This window comes from Cajanus cajan, chromosome 2 (assembly GCF_000230855.2).
Source record: "Cajanus cajan strain Asha chromosome 2, NIPB_CcT2T_4, whole genome shotgun sequence".
Classification (NCBI taxonomy): Eukaryota; Viridiplantae; Streptophyta; class Magnoliopsida; order Fabales; family Fabaceae; genus Cajanus; species Cajanus cajan.
Genome location: NC_138518.1, coordinates 55,057,525 through 55,081,515, shown reverse-complemented (window position 1 = coordinate 55,081,515; position 23,991 = coordinate 55,057,525). Strand labels below are relative to the sequence as shown.

Below are 23,991 nucleotides of genomic sequence, written 5' to 3'. Positions count from 1 at the left end.
GGAGAAGCTAACCTTGACCATGGTTCACTTAAGAACCATGGTAAGGTAGGCTTAACCTTCTAAGGTTTAGAAGTTTGCAAGGCAAGCTTCAAAAACTTAGAAGTGTAGCTTAGAAATTCGGCCAAGGAGAAAGAAAAGAGCTAGGCGGCCTTTGGTTCAAAATGCTCCATGATTTAATTTGAAAATCCTTGATTTGGTTTAGTTAGGTTCATCATATGATGATGAGACCTAACTAAATCAAATCTATGAAAAATTAGGAGCAAAATGAGTCCAATATGCAAAATTTTGCCTAGGCCCAACTCAGGCCCAATTTCTAAGTACACCCTCAAGCATTGTTAAATGTCACCCTTTTTTCCCTACTGAAAAAATACAAAATGAAAGTATCAACTAGGGAGGTTAAATGGAGCTAAACTCTCCAAGTAGCCTACCTTAAAAACAATATACAAAAACACTAGGAAAAAGCAAGTAAAGTGCCTCACAAATACAAAGGCAAAAATAACCTATACGAGAGACTATGTACAAAATATATGCAAAAGGTCTTTAAGATCATCCCATTCCTCTTGGTTCTTTTAAGGTATCACCACTTGGATTCCTTGGCCTGGGCCATAGTCTATCAAACCGTTTCAATTTTTTGACATCAGGATGAGGCATAAGAAGATCGTATACCTCTTTCATCATTAGTCGACAAAAATAATCATCATGTATATACAAGAAATTTTTACCGAGATGAGGGACAAAGGCAAATATATAGAACTTTCATGCCCTAAATTTTTTCACGATGCATAAAACATGCACCTAATAATAACCGTCTCAATTTTTCGACATCAGGATGAGGCATAAGAAGATCGTATACATCTTTCATCATTTGTCGAAAAAAATAATCATCGTGTCAATACAATCAATTTTAACCGAGATGAGGGACAAAGGCAAATATACAAGACTTTCATGCCCTAAATTTTTTCATGATGCATACAACATGCATCTAATAATAACCATTTCACTATTTCGACATCATGATTATGCATATGAAGATCATATACCTCTTTCATAATTTGTCGACAAAAATATTCATCATGTATTTACAAGCAACTTTGACCAAGATGAGGGACAAAGGCAAATATATAGGACTTCCATGCCCTATATTTTTTCGCGATGCATACAACATACATCTAATAATAACCGTCTCAATTTTTCAACATCAAGATGAGGCATAAGAAGATCATATACCTCTTTCATCATTTGTCGACAAAAATAATCATCATATAAATACACACAATTTTTATCGAGATGAGGGACAAAGGAAAAAAAATAGGACTTTGATGTCCTATAGTTTTTCACGATGACTACAACATGCATCTAATAATAACGGTCTCAATTTATCGACATCAGGGTGAGACATAAGAAGATCGTATACCTCTTTCATCATATGTCGACAAAAATAATCATCATGTAAATACAAGAAATTGTTACCGAGATGAGGGAAAAAGGCAAATATATAGGACTTTAATGACCTACATTTTTTCACGATACATAAAACATGCACCTAATAATAACCGTCTCAATTTTTCGACATCAAGATGAGGCATAAAAAGATCGGACACCTCTTTCATCATTTGTCGACAAAAATAATCATCATGTATACACAAGAAATTTTTACCGAGATGAGGGACGAAGGCAAATATATAGGACTTTCATGCCCTATATTTTTTCCCGATGCATACAACATGCATCTAATTATAACCGTCTCAATTTTTTGACATCAGGATAAGGTATAAGAAGATCATATACCTTTTTCATCGTTTATCGACAAAAATAATCATCATGTAAATACAACAAATTTTTACCGAGATGAGGCACAAAGGCAAACGTATTGGACTTTCATGCCCTATATTTTCACGATGCATACAACATGCATCTAATAATAACCGTCTCAATTTTTTGACATCAGGATGAGGCATAAGAAGATTGTATACCTCTTTCATCATTAGTCGACAAAAATAATCATCATGTATATACAAGAAATTTTTATCGAGATGAGGGACAAAGGCAAATATATAGGACTTTCATGCCCTAAATTTTTTCACGATGCATAAAACATCACCTAATAATAACCGTCTCAATTTTTCGACATCAGGATGAGGCATAAGAAGATCGTATACCTCTTTCATCATTTGTCGAGAAAAATAATCATCATGTAAATACAATCAATTTTTACCGAGATCAGGGACAAAGGCAAATATATAAGAATTTCATGCCCTATATTTCTTCACGATGACTACAACATGCATCTAATAATAGCCATCTCAAATTTTCAACATCAGTATGAGGCATAAGATCGTATACCTCTTTCATCATTTGTCGAAAAAAATAATCATCATGTGAATACAATCAATTTTAACCGAGATGAGGGACAAAGACAAATATACAGGACTTTCATGACCTAAATTTTTTCATGATGCATACAACATGCATCTAATGATAACCATCTCACTTTTTCGACATCATGATTATGCATATGAAGATCGTATACCTCTTTCATCATTTGTCGACAAAAATATTCATCATGTATTTACAAGCATTTTTGACCAAGATGAGGGACAAAGGCAAATATATAGGACTTCCATGCCCTATATTTTTTCACGATGCACACAACATACGTCTAATAAAAACCGTCTCAATTTTTCAACATCAAGATGAGGCATAAGAAGATCATATACCTCTTTCATCATTTGTCAACAAAAATAATCATCATATAAATACAAACAATTTTTATCGAGATGAGGGACAAAGGCAAAAAAATAGGACTTTGATGTCCGATAGTTTTTCACGATGACTACAACATGCATCTAACAATAACGGTCTCAATTTATCGACATCAGGATGAGGCATAAGAAGATCGTATACCTCTTTCATCATATGTCGACAAAAATAATCATCATGTAAATACAAGTAATTGTTACCGAGATGAGGGACAAAGGAAAATATATAGGACTTTAATGACCTACATTTTTTCACAATGCATAAAACATGCACCTAATAATAACCGTCTCAATTTTTCGACATCAAGATGAGGCATAAAAAGATCGGATACCTCTTTCATCATTTGTCGACAAAAATAATCATCATGTATACACAAGAAATTTTTACCGAGATGAGGGACGAAGGCAAATATATAGGACTTTCATGCCCTATATTTTTTCCCGATGCGTACAACATGCATCTAATTATAACCGTCTCAATTTTTTGACATCAGGATAAGGTATAAAAAGACCATATACCTCTTTCATCATTTATCGACAAAAATAATCATCAAGTAAATACAACTAATTTTTACCGACATGAGGGACAAAGGCAAAAATATTGGACTTTCATGCCCTATATTTTTTAACGATGCATACAATATGCATCTAATAATAACCGTCTCAATTTTTTGACATCAGGATGAGGCATAAGAATATCGTATACCTCTTTCATCATTAGTCGACAAAAATAATCATCATGTATATACAAGAAATTTTTACCGAGATGAGGGACAAAGGCAAATATATAGGACTTTCATGCACCTAATAATAACCGTCTCAATTTTTCGACATCAGGATGAAGCATAAGAAGAACGTATACCTCTTTCATCATTTGTCGACAAAAATAATCATCATGTAAATACAATCAATTTTTACCGAGATCAGGGACAAAGGCAAATATATAAGCATTTCATTCCCTATATTTCTTCACGATGACTACAACATGCATCTAATAATACCCATCTCAAATTTTCGACATCAGTATGAGGCATAAGATCGTATACCTCTTTCATCATTTGTCGAGAAAAATAATCATCATGTGAATACAATCAATTTTAACCGAGATGAGGGACAAAGACAAATATACAGGACTTTCATGCCCTATATTTTTTCATGATGCATACAACATGCATCTAATAATAATCATCTCACTTTTTCGACATCATGATTAGGCATAAAAAGATCGTATACCTCTTTCATCATTTGTCGACAAAAATATTCATCATGTATTTACAAGCAATTTTTACCAAGATTAGGGACAAAGGCAAATATATAGGACTTTCATGCCGAATATTTTTTCATGATGCATACAACATACATCAAATAATAACCGTCACAATTTTTCAACGTCAAGATGAGGCATAAGAAGATCATATACCTATTTCATCATTTGTCAACAAAAATAATCATCATATCAATACAAACAATTTTTATCGAGATGAGGACAAAGGCAAAAAAATAGGAATTTGATGTCCTATATTTTTTCACGATGACTACAACATGAATCTAATAATAACGGTCTCAATTTATCGACAACAGGGTGAGACATAAGAAGATCGTATACCTCTTTCATCATATGTCGACAAAAATAACCATGATGTAAATTCAAGCAATTGTTACCGAGATGAGAGATAAAGGCAAATATATAGGACTTTAATGACCTACATTTTTTCAGGATGCATAAAACATGCACTTAATAATAACCGTCTCAATTTTTCGACATCAAGATGAGGCATAAGAAGATCGTATACCTCTTTCATTATTTGTCGACAAAAATAATCATCATGTATATATAAGCCATTTTTACTGAGATGAGGGACTAAGGCAAATATATAGGACTTTCATGCCCTATATTTTTTCATGATGCATACAACATGCATCTAATAATAACCGTCTCAATTTTTCAACATCAGCATGAGGCATAAGACGATCGTATACCTATTTCATCATTTGTCGACAAAAATAATCATCATGTAAATATAGCCAATTTTTACCGAGATGAGTGACAAAATCAAATATATAGGACTTTCATGCCCTACATTTTTTACTACAACATGCATAAAATAATAATCATCTCAATTTATTGACATCAGTATAAGGCATAAGAAGATCGTATAAATCTTTCATCATTTGTCGAGAAAAATATTAATCATGTAAATACAACCAATTTTTACCGAGATGAGGGACAAAGGCAAATATATAAGACTTTCATGACCTATATTTTTTCACGATGCACACAACATGCATCTAATTATAAGCGTCTCAGTTTTCCGATATCAGGATGAGGTAGAAGAAGATCATACCTCTTTCATCATTTATCGACAAAAATAATCATCATGTAAATACAACCAATTTTTACCGAGATGAGGGACAAAGGCAAATATATAGGACTTTCATACCCTATATTTTTTCACGATGCGTACAACATGCATCTTATAATAACCGTCTCAATTTTTTGACATCAGGATGAGGCCTAAGAAGATCGTAAAAATCTTTCATTATTTTTCAACAAAAATAATCATCATTTGTACACAAGAAATTTTTACTAAGCTGAGGGACAAAAGCAAATATATAGGACTTTCATGCCCTATATTATTTCACGATGCATATAACATGCATCTAATAATAACAGTCTCAATTTTTCGACATCAGCTTGAGGCATAAGAAGATCGTATACCTCTTTCATCATTTGTCGACAAAAATAATCATCATGTAAATACAACCAATTTTTACCGAGATGACGGACAAAATCAAAAATATAGGACTTTCATGCCTTATATTTTTTCACGATGACTACAACATGCATATAATAATAACCATCTTAATTTATCCACATCAGGATAAGGCATAAGAAGATCGTATACCTCTTTAATCATTTGTCGAAAAAAATAATCATCATGTAAATACAACCAATTTTTACCGAGATGAGGGACAATGTCAATTATATAAAACTTTCATGCTCTATATTTTTTCACGATGCATACAACATGCATCCTATAATAACCGTCTCAATTTTTCGACATCAGGATGAGGTACAAGAAGATCGTATATCTCTTTCATCATTTATCGACAAAAATAATCATCATGTAAATACAACCAATTTTTACCGAGATGAGGGACAAAGGCAAATATAAAAGACTTTCATGTCCCATATTTTTTCACGATGCATACAACATGCATCTAATAATAACCGTCTCAATTTTTCGACATCAGGATGAGGCATAAGAAGATCGTACACCTCTTTCATTGTTAGTCGACAAAAATAATCGTCATGTATATACAAGAAATTTTTACCGAGATGAGGGACAAAAGCAAATATATAGGACTTTAATGCCCTAAATTTTTTCACGATGCGTAAAACATTCACCTCATAATAACCGCCTCAATTTTTTGACATCAGGATGAGGCATAAGAAGATCGTATACCTCTTTCTTCATTTGTCGACAAAAATAATCAACATGTAAATACAATCAATTTTAACCGAGATGAGGGACAAAGGCAAATATACAGGACTTTCATGCCCTTAAGTTTTTCATGATGCATACAACATGCATCTAATAATAACCATCTCACTTTTTCAACATCATGATTATGCATATGAAGATCGTATACCTCTTTCATCATTTGTCATCAAAAATATTCATCATGTATTTACAAGTAAATTTTACCAAGATGAGGGACAAAGGCAAATATATACGACTTTCATGCCCTATATTTTTTCACGATGCATACAACATACATCTAATAATAATCGTCTCAATTTTTCAACATCAAGATCAGGCATAAGAAGATCATATACCTCTTTCATCATTTGTTGACAAAAATAATCATCATGTAAATACAACAAATTTTTATCGAGATGAGGGACAAAGCCAAATAAATAGGACTTTCATGTCCTATATTTTTTCCTGATGACTACAACAGGCATCTAATAATAATCGACGACATCACGATGAGGCATAAGATAATCATATACCTCTTTCAACATTTGTCGACAAAAATAATCATGTAAATACAACTAATTTTTACCGAGAGGAGGGACAAAGTCAAATATATACAACTTTCATGTCCTATATTTTTTCACGACGACTACAACATGCATATAATAAGAAGATTGTATACCTCTTTCATCATTTGTCGACAAAAATAATCATCCTGTAAATACAATCAATTTTTACCGAAATGACGAACAAAAGCAAATATTAGGATTTTCAGGCTCTATATTTTTTCACAATGCATACAACATACATCTTGTAATAACCGTCTCAATTTTTCGTAATCAGGATGAGGCATAAGAAGATCGTATACCTTTGTCATCATTTATCGACAAAAATAATCATCATGTATATGCAAGAAATTTTTACCGAGATAAGGGACAAAGGAAAATATATAGGACTTTCATGCCCTATATTTTTTAACAGTGCATACAACATGCATCTAATAATAACCGTCTCAATTTTTCCACATCAGAATGAGGCATAAGAAAATCGTATACCTCTTTCATCATTTGTCGACAAAAATACTCATCATATAAATACAATCAACTCTTACCGAGGTGAGGGACAAAGGCAAATATATAGGACTTTCATGCCCTATGTTTTTCACGATGACTACAACATCCATCGAATAATAACGGTCTCAATTTATCGACATCAGGGTGAGGCATAAGAAGATCGTATACCTCTTTCATCATATGTCGTAAAAAAATCATCATGTAAATACAAGCAATTGTTGCAAAGATGAGGGACAAAGGCAAATATATAGGACTTTAATGACCTATATTTTTTCAGGATGCATAAAACATGCACCTAATAATAACCGTCTGAATTTTTCGAAATCAGGATGAGGCATAAGAAGATCGTATACTTATTTAATAATATGTCGACAAAAATAATCATCATATAAATACAAATAATTGTTACCGAGATGAGGGACAAAGACAAATATATAGGACTTTAATGACCTATATTTTTTCACGAAGCATACAACATCCATGTAATAATAACCGTCTCAATTTTTCGACATCAGGATGAGGTATAAAAAGATCGTATACCTCTTTCATCATTTGTCGACAAAAATAATCATCATGTATATATAAGCAATTTTTACTGAGATCAGGGACAAAGGCAAATATATAGGACTTTCATGCCCTATATTTTTTCACGATGCATACAACATGTATCTAATAATAACCGTCTCAATTTTCGGCATCAACATGAGGCACGAGACGATCGTATACCTCTTTCATCATTTATCGACAAAAATAATCATCATGTAAATACAACCAATTTTTTCCGAGATGAGGGACTAAATCAAATATATAGGACTTTCATGCCCTATATTTTTTCACGATGACTACAACATGCATATAATGAGAAGATCGTATACATCTTTCATCATTTATCAAGAAAAATAATCATGTAAATAGAATCAATTTTTGCCGAGATGAGGGACAAAGGCAAATATATAAAACTTTCATGCCCTATATTTTTTCAGGATACATACAACATGCATCTAATTATAACCGCCTCAATTTTCCGACATCAGGATGAGGTATATGAAGATCGTACTTCTTCCATCATTTATCGACAAAAATAATCATCATGTAAATGCAACTAATTTTTACCGAGATGAAGGACAAAGTCAAATATATAGGACTTTCATGGCCTATATTTTTTCACGGCGCATACAACATGCATCTTATAATAACCATCTCAATTTTTTGACATCAGGATGAGGCATAAGAAGATCGTAAACCTCTTTCATTATTTTTCGTCAAAAGTAATCATCATTTATACACAAGAAATTTTTACTGAGATGAGGGACAAAAGCAAATATTTAGGACTTTCATGCCCTATATTTTTTCACGATGCATACAACACACCATCTAACAATAACCGTCTCAATTTTTCGACATCAGCATGAGGCATAAGAAGATTGTATACCTCTTTCATCATTTGTCGACAAAAATAATAATCATGTAAATACAACCAATTTTTACCGAGATGAGGGACAAAATCAAATATATTGGACTTTCATGTCCTATATTTTTTCACGATGACTACAACATGCATATAATAATAACCATCTCAATTTATCGACATGAGGATAAGGCATAAGAAGATCATATACCTCTTTCATCATTTGTCGACAAAATTAATCATGTAAATAAAATCAATTTTTACAAAGATGAGGGACAAAGGCAAATATATAAAACTTTCATGCATGAAGGTCGTATACCTCTTTCATCATTTATCGACAAAAATAATCATCATGTAAATACAACCAATTTTTACTGAGATGAGGGACAAAGGCAAATATATAGGACTCATCTTATAATATACGTCTCAATTTTTCGTCATCAGGATGAGGTATAAGAAGATCGTATACCTCTTTCATTATTTGTCGACAAAAATAATCATGTATACACAAGAAACTTTTACCGAGATAAGGGACAAAGGCAAGTAAATAGGACTTTCATGCCCTATATTTTTCACGATGCATACAACATGCATCTAATTATAACCGTCTCAATTTTTTGACAACAAGATAAGGTATAAGAAGATCATATACCTCTTTCATCATTTATCGACAAAAATAATCATCATGTAAATACAACTATTTTTTACCGAGACGAGGGATAAAGGCACATATATAGGACTTTCATGCCCTATATTTTTTCACGATGTATACAACATGCATCTTAACTGTCTCAATTTTTTCACATCAAGATGAGGCATAAGAATATCGTATACCTCTTTCATCATTTGTCGACAAAAATAATCATGTATACACAATAAAATTTTACAGAAATGAGGGACAAAGGCAAATATATTTGACTTTCAGGACCTATATTTTTTCATGCATACAACATGCATCTAATAATAACCGTCTCAATTTTTTGACATCAGGATGAGGCATAAGAAGATCCTATACCTCTTTCATCATTTGCGACAAAAATAATCATGTAAAAACAATCAATTTTACCGAGATGAGGGACAAAGAAAAATATATAGGAATTTCATGCCCTATATTTTTCACGATGACTACAACATTTATCTAATTTAACTGTCTCAATTTTTCGACATCAAGCTGAGGCATAAGAAGATTGTATACCTCTTTGATTATTTGTTGACAAAAATAATCATGTATATACAAGCAATTGTTACCGAGATTAGGGACAAAGGCAAATATATAGGACTTTAATGACATATATAATTTTTCACGAAGCATACAACATCCATGTAATAATAACCGTGTCAATTTTTCGACATCAAGATTAGGTATAAGAACATCGTATACCTCTTTCATCATTTGTCGACAAAAATAATTATCATGTATATACAAGCAATTTTTACTGAGATGAGGGACAAAGGCAAATAGATTGGACTTTCATGCCCTATATTTTTTCACTATGCATACAACATACATCTAATAATTACCGTCTCAATTTTTTAAAATCAACATGAGGCATAGGACAATCGTATTCCTCTTTCATCATTTGTCCACAAAAATAATTATCATGTAAATACAACCAATTTTTACTGAGATGAGGGACAAAATCAAATATATAGGACTTTTATGCCCTATATTTTCTCACGATGACTACAACATGCATATAATAATAACCATTTCAATTTATCGACATCAAGATAAGGCATAAGAAGATCATATACCTCTTTCATCATTTGTCGACAAAAATAATCATCTTGTAAATACAACTAACTTTTACCGAGATGAAGGACAAGGGCAAATATATAAACACTTTCATGCCCTATATTTTTTCATAATGCTTACAACATGCATCTAATTATAACTATGTCAATTTTTCCATATCAGGATGAGGCATAAGAAAATCGTATACCTCTTTCATCAATTGTGGACAAAAATAATCATCATGTAAATACAATCAATTTTTACCGAGATGAGAGACAAAGGCAAATATATAGGACTTTCATGTCCTATATTTTTTCACGATGCATACAACATGCATCTTATAATAACGGTCCTAATTTTTCGACATCAAGATGAGGCATAAGAAGATCGTATACCTCTTTCATCATTTGTCGACAAAAATAATCATGTATATACAAGAAATTTTACCGAGATGATGGACAAAGACAAATATATAGGACTTTCATTCCCTATATTTTTTCACAATGTATATAACATGCATCTAATAATAACCATCTCAATTTTTCAACATCATGATGAAGCATTAGAAGATCGTATACCTATTTCATCATTTGTTGACAAAAATAATCATGTAATATATAAGACTTTCGTGCCATAGATTTTTTCACGATGACTACAACATGAATCTAACAATAACCGTCTGAATTTTTCGACATCAGGATGAGAAGATCGTATACCTCTTTCATCATTTGTCGACAAAAATAAACATCATGTAAATACAACCAAAGATGAGGGACAAAAGCAAATATATAAGACTTTCATGTCCTATATCTTTTGACGATGCATACAACATGCATATAATAATAACTTTCTCAATTTTTCAACATCAAAATGAGGCATAATCATCATTTTTTTAGACAGATGATGCGTTGTGCTCACCAACATTGTACTTGTACTTTTGTACTCCCCATCTTTTTTAATTAAAAGGAATTTTCATACTAGAAGTTATTTATACTAAAGAAAACAATAGATCACCCTTCAGCAAACAACATAAATACAAATTACTGAACATAAATGTCCTAGCATAGAACCAAAGTCATTTTTCAATTAAAGTTTTATGTGTCGTGATGCAAATTTTAATGAATGGAACAGAGATAATTCATGTTCCAAGCCATTGAAAACAAAAAATTTTGTGCAATATACCTGACTGTGTATTCCGCTGTCAGTTACATTAATTAACTGTAAAACTCGAGCTGAAAGTTCAGCATCAAGTACTTCCTGGGATTCAACACTGCATATAAAAATGTTAAAAGTAAATAAGACTACAAACAAGTTGATACATCATATGCTATGAAGACTGCTCAGAACTTATTTGGCAGTCCTCCATATTCCAAATTTCCAATTTGCAAAGGCAAGAGCTGAAAACGTTTTTACCTACAACCAGTACACTGTTTTATTTTAAGAATTGCAGCAATGATATGAACAATCCAAGCAAGTTTATCTTCAATCACAGTGAGGTCACTGTTATCAGGAACATGTAATCTTGCTCTTTCCTATTCCAATCAATAGTTAAGCATCAATCTTTAATTCATTTCTCTCAACAAAAAAAGTACCAGCCTTCATTGAAAGTTATAATCACACCGTGTATATTTGCAGGACTGGCTCCATTATGTTTATTATAAATAAACTACTGCTTTCATACTGCACAATGAATTCAAAGGAGTCAAACAACCAACATAGTTCAATAAATTGCAGCAGAACTGAAAAGGACTAAAACTTAAGAATGAAGAGTTTCCCATGTTGGAAGCTAGATTATATTCAGTAAATGAGTAAAAACAATGATATCTGTCCGACTCCTTGATCAGCCACAAGGTTTGGACTCAGTTGGATGAATTAATTCAAAGTTCACTCTTGATGGTCATTTTCTCTCTGGTTGAAAGGTTAACCCCTCTTTAGTAGGTTTCAAGTTTAGAATCAGAAACACTCTAAATACACTTTTTGCTTAAGATTAACAGCCAATTTTCTCAGTATAATGAATATCAAGAGAATCATTGATTTTGAATATAACAATTTATTATATATATCAGAAAGAATAAGATATCCTATGTAACGAGGCAACATGGTAAACTGAAGGGGGAAAAGGCCATATCCAAAATGTTAGAGTTAGACACCCTTCTATGCATATCAGCTAGAAAGATTCCCTCAAGTAAACCACCGCATATCTGATTTCATTGCAAACTGTAACAGACTCTGTACAAATGGTAATTTTTCATTTTCAACTTTCTGAGGCAGATCGGCATAATTTAACAATTGCTCAAACTCACAATCAGATTTTTTTTAAGTAAATTCTGAGTTGCAACTCAATTTGGCAAGATTGGATTAGCAGTTATTGATGTGAAGAGACAGATCCATAAATCCTCCAACTCTAGTCATGTACCAGTGTGTTGTCAGGTTTGGTAATGATTGGCAGGAAACTGTTGGGCTGTTTCTTATTGGGACTCTAAGATTCATAATATCCCAGAATTTGGAAGGGTGACTCATTTTCCATTGGGAGGATAACTTGCTCACAGGAGAGGTAAAATTTTGACTCAGTAATTTGGTGCCCAGAACCATTGCTTCAGAGTATTAACTAAAGGTATCTTCCTAGTAGCACCAGGCTGTTAAAAGTAAGTCTAGTTTAAACCATAATATGTGGAATGCTAACATTGCAATGATCACAACTCATTCAAAACCTAAAAAGTTCATTTACATGATCATGTCTCTTTTAGACCACTGGCTTTTTTAAATGTGACTTGATATTTCAGAGGATCTTTCAAAGGTAGATGTTATCTTTATCAAGGCCCCTCTCCATTACTGTCTTTCTTCTTTGCAACATTCTCCAAATCTAAGCTTCAAGAAATTTTGAACATTTCTTTTATTGCTACTTTTTCTCTCAGTAACTTGGAGGACTGACTTTGATCCAGAATCACTAATCTGGAATTCAACAGCTCCTACCAAGATCCTTCTATGAATTAGGATAGTATCAATTCTTTATCACACTTTAATTAGCCACAGGAGATGGAAAGAAGATTTCTTTACTTCCTGTTAGTTTCAGCTTTGTCTTCTACTGCTTTGTTTATATCCTCCTTTGGAATCCTTCTTGCCTTCTAATTAAATTTCTTCTTTTATTAAAATGAGAAGAATGAAAACATTAAATATGGATGATACCTGAAATCTACATAGGTATGGGAAGCAATCTAATTGATCCTGACGAAGTTCAGCATTGTCTAAGGGGTTCTCAGAAAGATCGTCAGGTAATCCAGCCTATAAGAAACAGACAGAAGATATTATACTTCCGAAAGTTCTCTTATTAACAGAAGTTTTAAATTAAATACATACAGCCTTGGAGTATGCAGTAGGCAACAAGTAAAGCAGGCATGGATAATTGGAAATACCTGCACAGAGTTGAACCGTGATGTGATGAAACTTTCAGTAATCTTGGGAACAAATTCATCCAGTAAGCTTGGAGCGTCGCCTTTTAAATATGGAACAGAAGACAACAATCTAGACCACATCCCTAATAGGTAGTACACACTATTGCTTGCCCACTGACAATAAGGTATCAGCTTAATAAAGATCTCAATATTTCACAATACAAATGCAAAAAACACCTATGTTAAAATTTTATTAACTAATGAAATATGTTATTGATAATTCTCACATGATGTCACCCTGAACTTTGTTTCCAAAGGAGGAGGTGGCAGCGCCACCATTGTCCCAAAAAAGATAAATTGCTCAAATAGTCATCAGAATATATTTTTGAGCAGCAATATATCATGTATTCTCTGGAAAATATTTTAAAGCAACACAATAGTTAACCTGCCATGACTGCAATGATTTGAGAGTAAACTCTGCAACCAAACGTATCCAATCGCTGTAGCCTTCCACATTAACAAGCTCTGACAACTGCAGCATTCAATTAACAAATATTGGTAACAGGTTCAAGGTAATTGAGGAAGGAGGTAACTATAGACCAAAAGGGTGTTCAAATGGAATAAATTATATTATAGAACAAGCAAATATTGTTAATCCTCCAAATTTTTCAACATAAATGTCGGTGTATTGTTACTGTAAGAAAACTAACAAATCAGGAAAAGTCTATTTCCTAGTTTAGAGGCAGCAGTTTTGGGAGAGTTAACATTTGATGTTTATTTCCAGGTGCATTAAATGCTCATCAATTTTGAATACTAAATTTTTAACAGTAGAATAAACATACAGTTAGCTGAGAGACAAAAAGGACAAGCTGCAAATAAAGAAGTGAGACAAGGATAGGATGTCCCTGTGGTAATTGACTTGAAATAAACAGCCCCACTTAACAAGTTCAAAATTAAACATTAATGCCTGTAATTATTGTGTGTATGGAATGAAGTATTTGAAACACTGGCGGAGTAAATATAGAAAGCAATGACAAAGTAGATTAAAAATATATTCCAGCTATTTGTATATCTCTTTTATATACTAACTACATTAAATTAAAAACGAAAGTTAAATGATACGCTAACTAACTACAATAAACAGTGGCAAAGTGCCAAAGTCAAAATAAAAATATGGTCAATCTTTGAAGTTACTCTCCTAGCATGGTGTGTATTAAAGTTTAAAACTTAAAATCCCACAAGTATTACAAGGGCCATTTTGTATGATGCACACAGTTCAGTGCCCTTCTAACTTCTAAGCCAAAGTATGTACCTAGCCTCCACTGCATGAACCCCATATGTCCCTGCTTATGTACATTGCATTACTGCCAATTAGAAATAAAAACCAGTAGATAGACCATAAAAGGAGAAAAAACTACACGAGTTTACCTGATAATTCACTCTGAACCGACCAAGAAGACGACAAAACTCATGGTAATTATCATGATCTGCAAGACCTGCTTTCCAACACATTTGAAATTATAAATGCATGGCCAGCAAGGCAAAAACAATGAAATGGAAATAACAAATTAAAGAGTGCTTAAAAATGTATATGCAAGACTGGCCAATATTTGTCGCAGGAACTTACTTCTTCACAACATTTTTTGCTATCCTGAACCTAGAGGGATTTACTAGGGTTTTCCCTTTTCAATGCTACTGAAAAATAGAGTATGATTGGGTCTTAAATTAACTAATCTATTTCCTGACTAATGGTTTATAAAAAAACAACCACATCTCCAGCCCAATTTCACCTGTAATTACAAAATCTCACCAAGAGCTTTTACCTAGGTCGAGCATGGCGCTTCTACAAATTACCATACAACCTGCTGATGCAAAAATTAGGTTGAAATTCTCATTTCCTAAACTGGCAGGAAATAACTGACTGGTTTGTTGAAGAGGTAAAGAGATCAAACAACCCAAAGGCCAAAGCAAAGATAAATTGCCAAGATGACAAATGCATGCATAAAAAGAAAATGAGATACAGAAATATTCTTTTTTATTTGGTGCTTCTCATAATCAATATGTAACAAGGAATCCAAAAAAAAGTGAAACAAAAGACATTTTTCCCCTTTCACCTGTAATAATGGAACATAATATTTCCAGTTTGTCATTACAATACAAAACAAGTGAAGAAGTAACAAGCCTACAACACCTTGCCCTGTTTGCAGGATTACTTTGGTTCCTGTCATTAAATGGGCCAAAAATTTAGAACGAGCAGCATCATTTGTAAACAAAGAACGTCTTACAGACGCTAGTCGCACCAAGCACTCCAATGCCTGGAAAGAAAAATAATTAATACCTAAGAGAGAAAGTAGGTTCAAAAGTACAAGTCGATGAACCATCAATAAGACATTTCACAAAACAAAATAAACAATAATCAATCATTAGTCAAGAAACAATTATAGTATCAATTTTCTGAAATTGGACATAAACCAATAAGAAAACAAATTGTCAACTAATAGAAGTGATAATATAAAATTGAAATATATACATGACACATAATTTAATACCTCAGTAGTATGTTACTGTGGAACTATATTTTCATGCAAAACATAATATAAAAGGAAGGTAATGTTGAATAATGACTTTTCTCCATGTTGTGCATTTCATTTCAGAAGCAACTGTAATTTTACACTGCCATTCACTAACATACTTTGGTGAAGCTTGGAGTGTTTACATTGAAAATTTTGATACTGATCAAAAGATTTTCGAACAAGACCACCTTTCTAGAAAGTAGTAGACGATTTCCCAAGAACCAAAACAGGTTCAAATTTTAACAGTTAATTAATTAACAAGGACTAAATGTTAAATATCAATCGTAGAAAGTAGAAACAAATGCTTGCACAGACCTCCTTTGAAAGAGGGGCTTTGTAATGGCATAGTAATCAAAAAATATTTGCAGTGTTGAAGAATCCTCCAAAACAGGCTTCCAAGGTGATGGAATCTGCAAACCACCATATTACAAGATATTAGATGAACCAACATACATAGAAGGAATTCATGCAGGATTTTCCAAAAATTAAAATTTTAAATGATAATAAAACAAGACACCTGAACTGTGCCAAACTCGTCTGAACTTTCATCAACAGACGTCCCCACAAAATCAAATGATAAACATTTCAAAGAAAGAGCAAGGGCAAATTCTTGCAATTGATTGACAACTGCATATTATATAATTTCAACTCTTAAACTCATGATCAGGAAAAAGTAATGAAAATGGTACTAAATGGAGGGATGAAATTTTAAGCATGAGTATACCCAGTTTACCATCATTCTTCAGTTGACCGAATGATGTTAAAGATATTTGAAATATCTGAAAAAGATGTTGGTCCCTAAAGGAGCAAGCAACCCTTCGATGATTTGTTGCAGGCATACCAGCATTAGCCTGAGGAAGGAATTAAGAAATAAGGGATGTAAGAACAATAGCAATGGTATAAAGTAATTTTGAAACATGTTTGCCAAATCAGTTTTTTAATTATTATTTATTAACACAAACCCATCCAAATGTGTCAGCAACCAACACAAACATTGGGAATAAGGTTAGCACAAATTTCAACGAAGACCTAATGAAGCATATAACATGACCAGTGCTTTAAACTAGTTAATGAATATGTGTCGGCATGAAAAATCATAAAAAGTACAATAAAACAGAAACCATTATATGAGCACAACTAAGCAAAAAATTTAAAAAAATAAAAAATAAAAATAAAAAATAAAAATAAAACTCCAATATCGTTGAAATACCAAGACTAATACAGGAATATTGAGAAATTTCCCCCAACCAAAGGCAATTACTTCCACGAACTTGAAAGGGTCCTATTTTACTTACCTATGAAGCACATATACCTCTTTTGTTCAAAGTGTCATGGTGTAGGACATGTTTCAACATTGACACTCCACGACATGTCAGACATGTCTAATTAGGTGCCCAATTGAATTTTTTCTGTTTGGACACCTAAGCTGACACCTCTACACACTATTATTATTGTTTAAAAAAATATTCATTTTTTAACTTTTAGATAAGTCACCTTAAATATAATCAGTGTTGTTAAAAAACAGTTATGGCGGCGCCATAACGGCGTGGCGGCGGCCGCCGCGATCCGTTATGGCGGATTTGGGTGTTTATGGCGGGGTTCCGCCATTTTGGAGATGGCGGCCGTTACGGAAGGTTTTGCGTGGCGGTCCGTGGCGGACATGGCGGACATGGCACCGTTTTTGGGCCATTTTTTTTCCGTTTTGGCCCCTTGTTTTTTGTTTTGGGCCTTTTTTATTTTCTGGTTTGGGCCCAGGTTTGTTTTCCGGGTTGGGCACCCAACAGATGAAATAGGGCATTAGAAACCCTAAATCAATTAGAGTCCCTTTCGTGCAAACCTCTTCCCCGCAACTGCTCCGACTCCCATGCCGCATCTGCCACCGTCGCCGACGACGCAACCGCCACCGTCGCCTCCAACTCAACCGCCGTTGTCGCCTTCGACGCAGCTGCCACCGTCGCCGCCTCCGACCCAGCCGCCACCATCACGTAAGAACTAAGAAGTGAGTTTCTTCTCCTCCTCCGCTTGCATCACTGTCGCGCCACCATGAGGAGGAGGAACCAAATGCTAATTTCATACATTCAGATGGAGAAGAAGCTGAAGGATTTTTGAATGAGCAACATCATCATGTAGAAATTAATTATGCAGACATTGATGAGGATGAAGAGTGAAGAGGATTAAACAAAATAGTTTTAGGAATGACAATTGTGTTTTGCTACTTTTTAACATTGTTGCTTTGTTTTGATGGCTGTTTTTGTTGGTTAGGGGTTTATGTTTCTTTATGATGACTATCAATAAATTATAAATGCCATGAATTTTAGATTGATATATTGATGGTTTTAATGTGACTGTGTTTGTTATTTTTCTGCTTTTGCATCATATTATATATATATATATATATATATATATATATTTTTTTTTTTTTTTTTTTTTTTTTTTTTGTCCGCCATGATGTCCACCATAGACCGCCATGACATCCGCCATGGCAATATGACACTTAAAGGTCCTTGCCGCCATCCGCCGTATAACCTGTATAACCTTATTGATAACCTTGAATATAATACAAAATTATAAAACTAATGTCTTGCTTTTGTTTAGGCTTGTTAACATAGAAGGGTGGTTTAAAAAGGTGAATGTACAAATTTGGATATTTTGTTAATGTTACTCATATTTTATTTCATTAGTCTCTCTCTCTGTGTATGTATGTATATGGTGTCCTGGGTCCTGTATTTAAGAAATTAGCCAAGTTGTCCTGGTGTTCATGTCAAAGTCTGTATTTCGTAGATACTTCCAGTCTTACACTCAAGGTAGTCAAAATTGAGATTTTACTCAAGATTGGAAAGGGAAGTATGGGTCGTAAATCAGGAGGTCGTAACACGGATCATAAGATCCTACAAAATTTATGAAATTCATATATATGCACACATAATCATATATATGAGCATATTGAAGTAACATAAGTCATCATATCACACATGAAACACATAATTGAACTTCAATTCAACATGATAAGCAAAAAAAAAATATAATATGCATTTAAAGCAGTAAGCCGATAGATATAATTACTAATTATTTATTAAACATAATTAATATATAATTTGGAAGCAAAAAGGGATGGGGGAACCAGTGCTTCACAGCCCACACAAACAGAGAACAAGAAAGATGGAATGGGATCCCAGCGTGATTGCAAGTGATTAAATTGGTTCAGAAATGTAATTAGGGGCGGTAATTTTTTGTTTATTGGTAAAGGAAGAGCGGCAGTCTCTCTTTTTTCATAAAGGGAGAGTGGTCGTTATATTATTTAGCGAAAGGGGGGATGCCGGAGTCTTTGGACTTTGAAGGAAAAAAAAAATAGGCTTAAGTTTTGGTGTTTTTTTTACAGAAGGATGTTTTAAACTTCAGGTTACAAAACCAGGTTGCAAACCCGACCCGCGAAATAACCTAGAAATAGGCTTGCAATAAGCACCATTCCACAGCTACTTGCAATCTCCAACATTGATCGGCTGCAATTTGACAAATTTCTGGTCCAGAGTAGGAGCGAACTCAGAAATGGAAGAGAAGATTGTGAACGCATTCGATCTTGTGAGTGAAACCGCGATTTTGACTACCTTACTTCCTTTCAAATATCACTAGAAAAAATTTCATAGTTATAAACAAAAAATAATGATATCATCATCGACAAGCAAATCATTTTCAATAAAAAGAAGCACAAGATTATAATATCTGAATACAAATACTCTTTCTCCGGTGTCAAATATAAGGGGGAAAACTGGTATATTAGTCTAAAAAAATAAGTAAATTTCAACTAATTTCACTATATTTATTTATATCATCCTCAAAATACCCCTTCATTTAATTGAGAGTGTATTTCCAATGACCTTTTCTATACTTGGTATTGAGTTCCAATGAAGGATAGTTTACGAAAATGGGTTCTTATTTAAATGGAATTAGCAAAATTAAATGATGTTAACTAACTTTCTTAGCTTAGGAAAATATGGTTATTGTTATCATGCAACCCACCCCCACAAGGCACAGAACCGACAAAGCCACAACCACTTTTTTACTTCAACTAATTCTTGGATGGACTCCATGAACAAGCACAGACCCACCCAATATGATAAATCTACCCAACCATTGTAATGTCCACACTACACAGCAGCACCAAACATATTCAAGTAGCACAAATTAAATCCTAACCTGATTCATCTCAGAGATAAGCTGACTTAGGATCTTCAAACCAATGGCATAATGACCTGGCGTTGCCTGGATTTAAAAAATCTGTCGTGAGCAATACGTCCCAGAAAACATAAATTTACAGGTAAGAATTTCACATTATATATTGATTTCTAGTTAACCTAATAGGATTTAAGAAAAAATTTGCAGAAACCCAAGAAACTACTAAAAGTTATAAAAGATTCCTTTTTTTAAACCAAGGTATCCCTTAGTTCAAAGTTAAGGATTAATTCTCTAAGGTACTGAAATCCATTTAAGGGATTAACCACCTCCGGCAAATGTTTTTCATACACAATGATCAGGATCGAACACCAAATAAGTTATAAAAGATTATAACATAAAGAATAACCAGTTATTTTCGCAATCAATACACATCTGAGAAGGTGAAGAAATCAGTAGTGGGTTACAGGGTTACTACTTCGAGTAAACTTTAGGATGGGGCTTACAATTCACTGCCGGGTGCTAAAGAGGATACATTATTTTACCAAAATATGTATGACTGCTATTATTTTTTTTTCTCTTCGACAGCCTTGATAGGATGTGGCTGTAACGTAATGCAAACAAACGCACTTATTCCTTTTATTTTTTTGAGTCCGGTAAATAATCCTTCGATACCTTACTGCATACAAATTAAACAATCACTTTTTCCTAATGTAAAGCCAATATAATAACCGCTTTACATCACCTGACTCAAGAAGTTCATAGATTCTTTGACCAGGTCCCGGAATCGGTCATCGTCAAACCATCCAAACTTTGTGACTCGACACAAAAGTTGAATCAAAGAAGCCGTTACAAAGGGCTGTAACTCGGGTCCTCTGGTCGCTAGATAGTTTATGAGATAGGTCCCTGACATGCATTAACAATAGTTTTATGAATTCCAGCATTTTGAGTCGCCAAAGAGGGGCAAAAGATAAATGAAGAGAAGGAATACATATATCTAGGCGAAGCTTTAAGGCAAGGCTATGTTCGGTGACTTGTTTCAACAAACTAGAACTCGCTAGCATCAATGCATAAGGGGTCAAGGCATGATCAAGAATGTATTGGCATTGGGAAATGTATTCAGTGTTCATGGAGAAGCATTTCAGTGTGTTCTCCGCGTGAGCGCGTTCCACCGAGTCTTGTGAATTGTACAGCCTCTCACACATCGCTTATAGTTGTGCCAACTCCATCGCTCGTCAATCTCAGATTTCACCTACGGACAATGATTAGGGTTGCGATGCAAAGAACTACGCGGCGGCGGTGAGGAGGGAGGTGCCGCCGGCAACGGCGAGAGGACGGGGAAGGCGGAGTGGAGAATAACGAAATCAGACTAAACACAAGTGCGGAACACGATCATATCGCATTGCGAAACTGAAGAAATTTCTGTTCTTGATCCATCTAGGTTTTCTCAATCTCTTTCTTTCTTCCTTCGGGAGAGTTTTTTTCTTTTTTCTCGCGTTTATGTATGTTATGCGTGAACCACAAAAACCGTTTAAATATAAATACTTTCCGTTTTTTTACTCATGCACCGACTTCTTTTCTTTTACTTTTTAAAATTAAAATAAATTAGAATTTTGTGAATTTATTTAGGTTTTAAGATTTTTTTAATTTTTTATTGTGCTGTTAAAAAACAGATCTTTTATTTTCTAAAACGTTTAAAAATCATTGAAAAAAATATTTGTCTTCGTTTTCTTTTTACCAGCATTTGAATCCGATCGTTTGTCTTACAATAATTACCGTACAGAACAAGAACGTCGGTAAATGTTTATCTTCTTTTACTGAATCGTAATTTTAGTCATTTATAATATTATAGTTATAATTTTGGACTTTTAATTGTCTTACTAAATATTTATTTATCGATAATTAAAATTATAATTATAGTTTGAAATTAAATAAATAAAATAATAATTAATATTTAATAATATTTGAGGTAAATTTTACATATAATTCTTAACTTTATCATTTAAAAGTGATCATATGAAATGAAATTGGGTGAAATTGTTTTAGATTAAATATAATTAAATATTAATTATTCTATTATTTATATAATATTATTATAATTTTAATGATTAATAAATGAATATATATTAAAAAGATCAAGATCATAAATTTTATAAAATTGAGAGATTAAAATTATATATTTAAAAACTAAAAGACCAAAATTGTTGATTTGATATTACAAAAAAGTTAAAAAATATACTTTAATTTTATGTAATAAAAAAAACTTTATTCTTCTGTATTATATTATTTTTAGAGGATATTTAGCAAATTTATTCATGTATGTTACTTACTACAATGTATTTTATGGCAAAAATAGTACTTCTCATCACAATTGTAACATGTGTTTGCCACACAACATTCTTATAACTATTGGGAAGATAACTTTTTATTGGTAAAGTATTATAAACTATGGGTGTGGGGGTGTTGGTGTTGGATATAAGTCAAGGAACATAAAATTGTATATGAATATGGGTAGTACGAGTAAAGTATGGTTTAGAATCCTAAAACTTACCTTTGACCAACTTAGTCAAACTAATGGCCTAAGTAACAAAATAATGTTTTAGAATGGTCATCTCTCATTGTATCATAGGAGTTAATTCAAAAATTAAATAGTTTACAAATTTTGAAGGGTTAAACCAACTACTTGATTGCATTTTTTTCAAATGCGACTTGATAAGCAGATACTAACCTAGTTTTTTACTCTTAGATAACTTTGCCTAATGATTTGCATAAGTTGACGGTCTAAAACACAACTTTAAGGAGAAAATGAAATGAGACCAATTGCCCAATTGATCATTTGTGAACATCCATTTGAACCAACTTAAGGCCTCTCCCATCATATAAAATGTCATTGATCCCGCGATACTTGGTAAAACATGAAATATTGTTTATCCTGAAACAACTAATCAAGGGGTTTAAGGCCATCAAATGGTAAACATGTGAAACTTCGACAGTCATGTAAAAAAAGGATTATAGTAGGAAGCATTGTGATAGGAAGTATTTTGGCTAGATCCAAAAAAAGGTGTTATTAAGTAGCGAGAAAGGAAATGGTTGGATAGTAAAGAATGGTAGGGTTTATGTATTTGAAAACACAAAGACTGGGTTATAATGAAATGGAGTGATTAGGTTTTGGATATTAAACAATGGAAATGTTTGAGTAGTTGAAAATGGGAAGTTTGCATAATAGACAAAGAAAGTGTGGACGAAGGTCCAAATGGTAGGGTTTGGGTTGTGGATGTAGCACAAAAAAAAGTGATATGACCATGATTATCATAACTTATAGGAAAAAAATGGAGGTGAAAAATGGAAAGGTCCAATGTACTCAAAAGGCATCTAATGGAACAATATTGGGGGTGGTAT

General features: G+C 33.1%; 1 protein-coding gene across 1 annotated transcript; it reads right to left on the bottom strand.

Moving 5' to 3' along the window:
- Positions 1-753: 753 nt before the first annotated feature.
- Positions 754-22,090, bottom strand: LOC109814680 (uncharacterized). Its single transcript, XM_083068456.1, is given in 15 exon segments — positions 754-11,727; positions 11,871-11,989; positions 12,078-12,137; positions 13,644-13,739; positions 13,871-14,023; positions 14,295-14,381; positions 15,278-15,345; positions 16,041-16,164; positions 16,738-16,754; positions 16,757-16,832; positions 16,940-17,049; positions 17,156-17,273; positions 20,617-20,682; positions 21,338-21,498; positions 21,584-22,090. Coding segments are annotated over 15 exon segments (1,677 nt in total). The 5' UTR covers positions 21,822-22,090; the 3' UTR covers positions 754-11,543.
- Between the last annotated feature and the right edge of the window lie 1,901 nt (positions 22,091-23,991).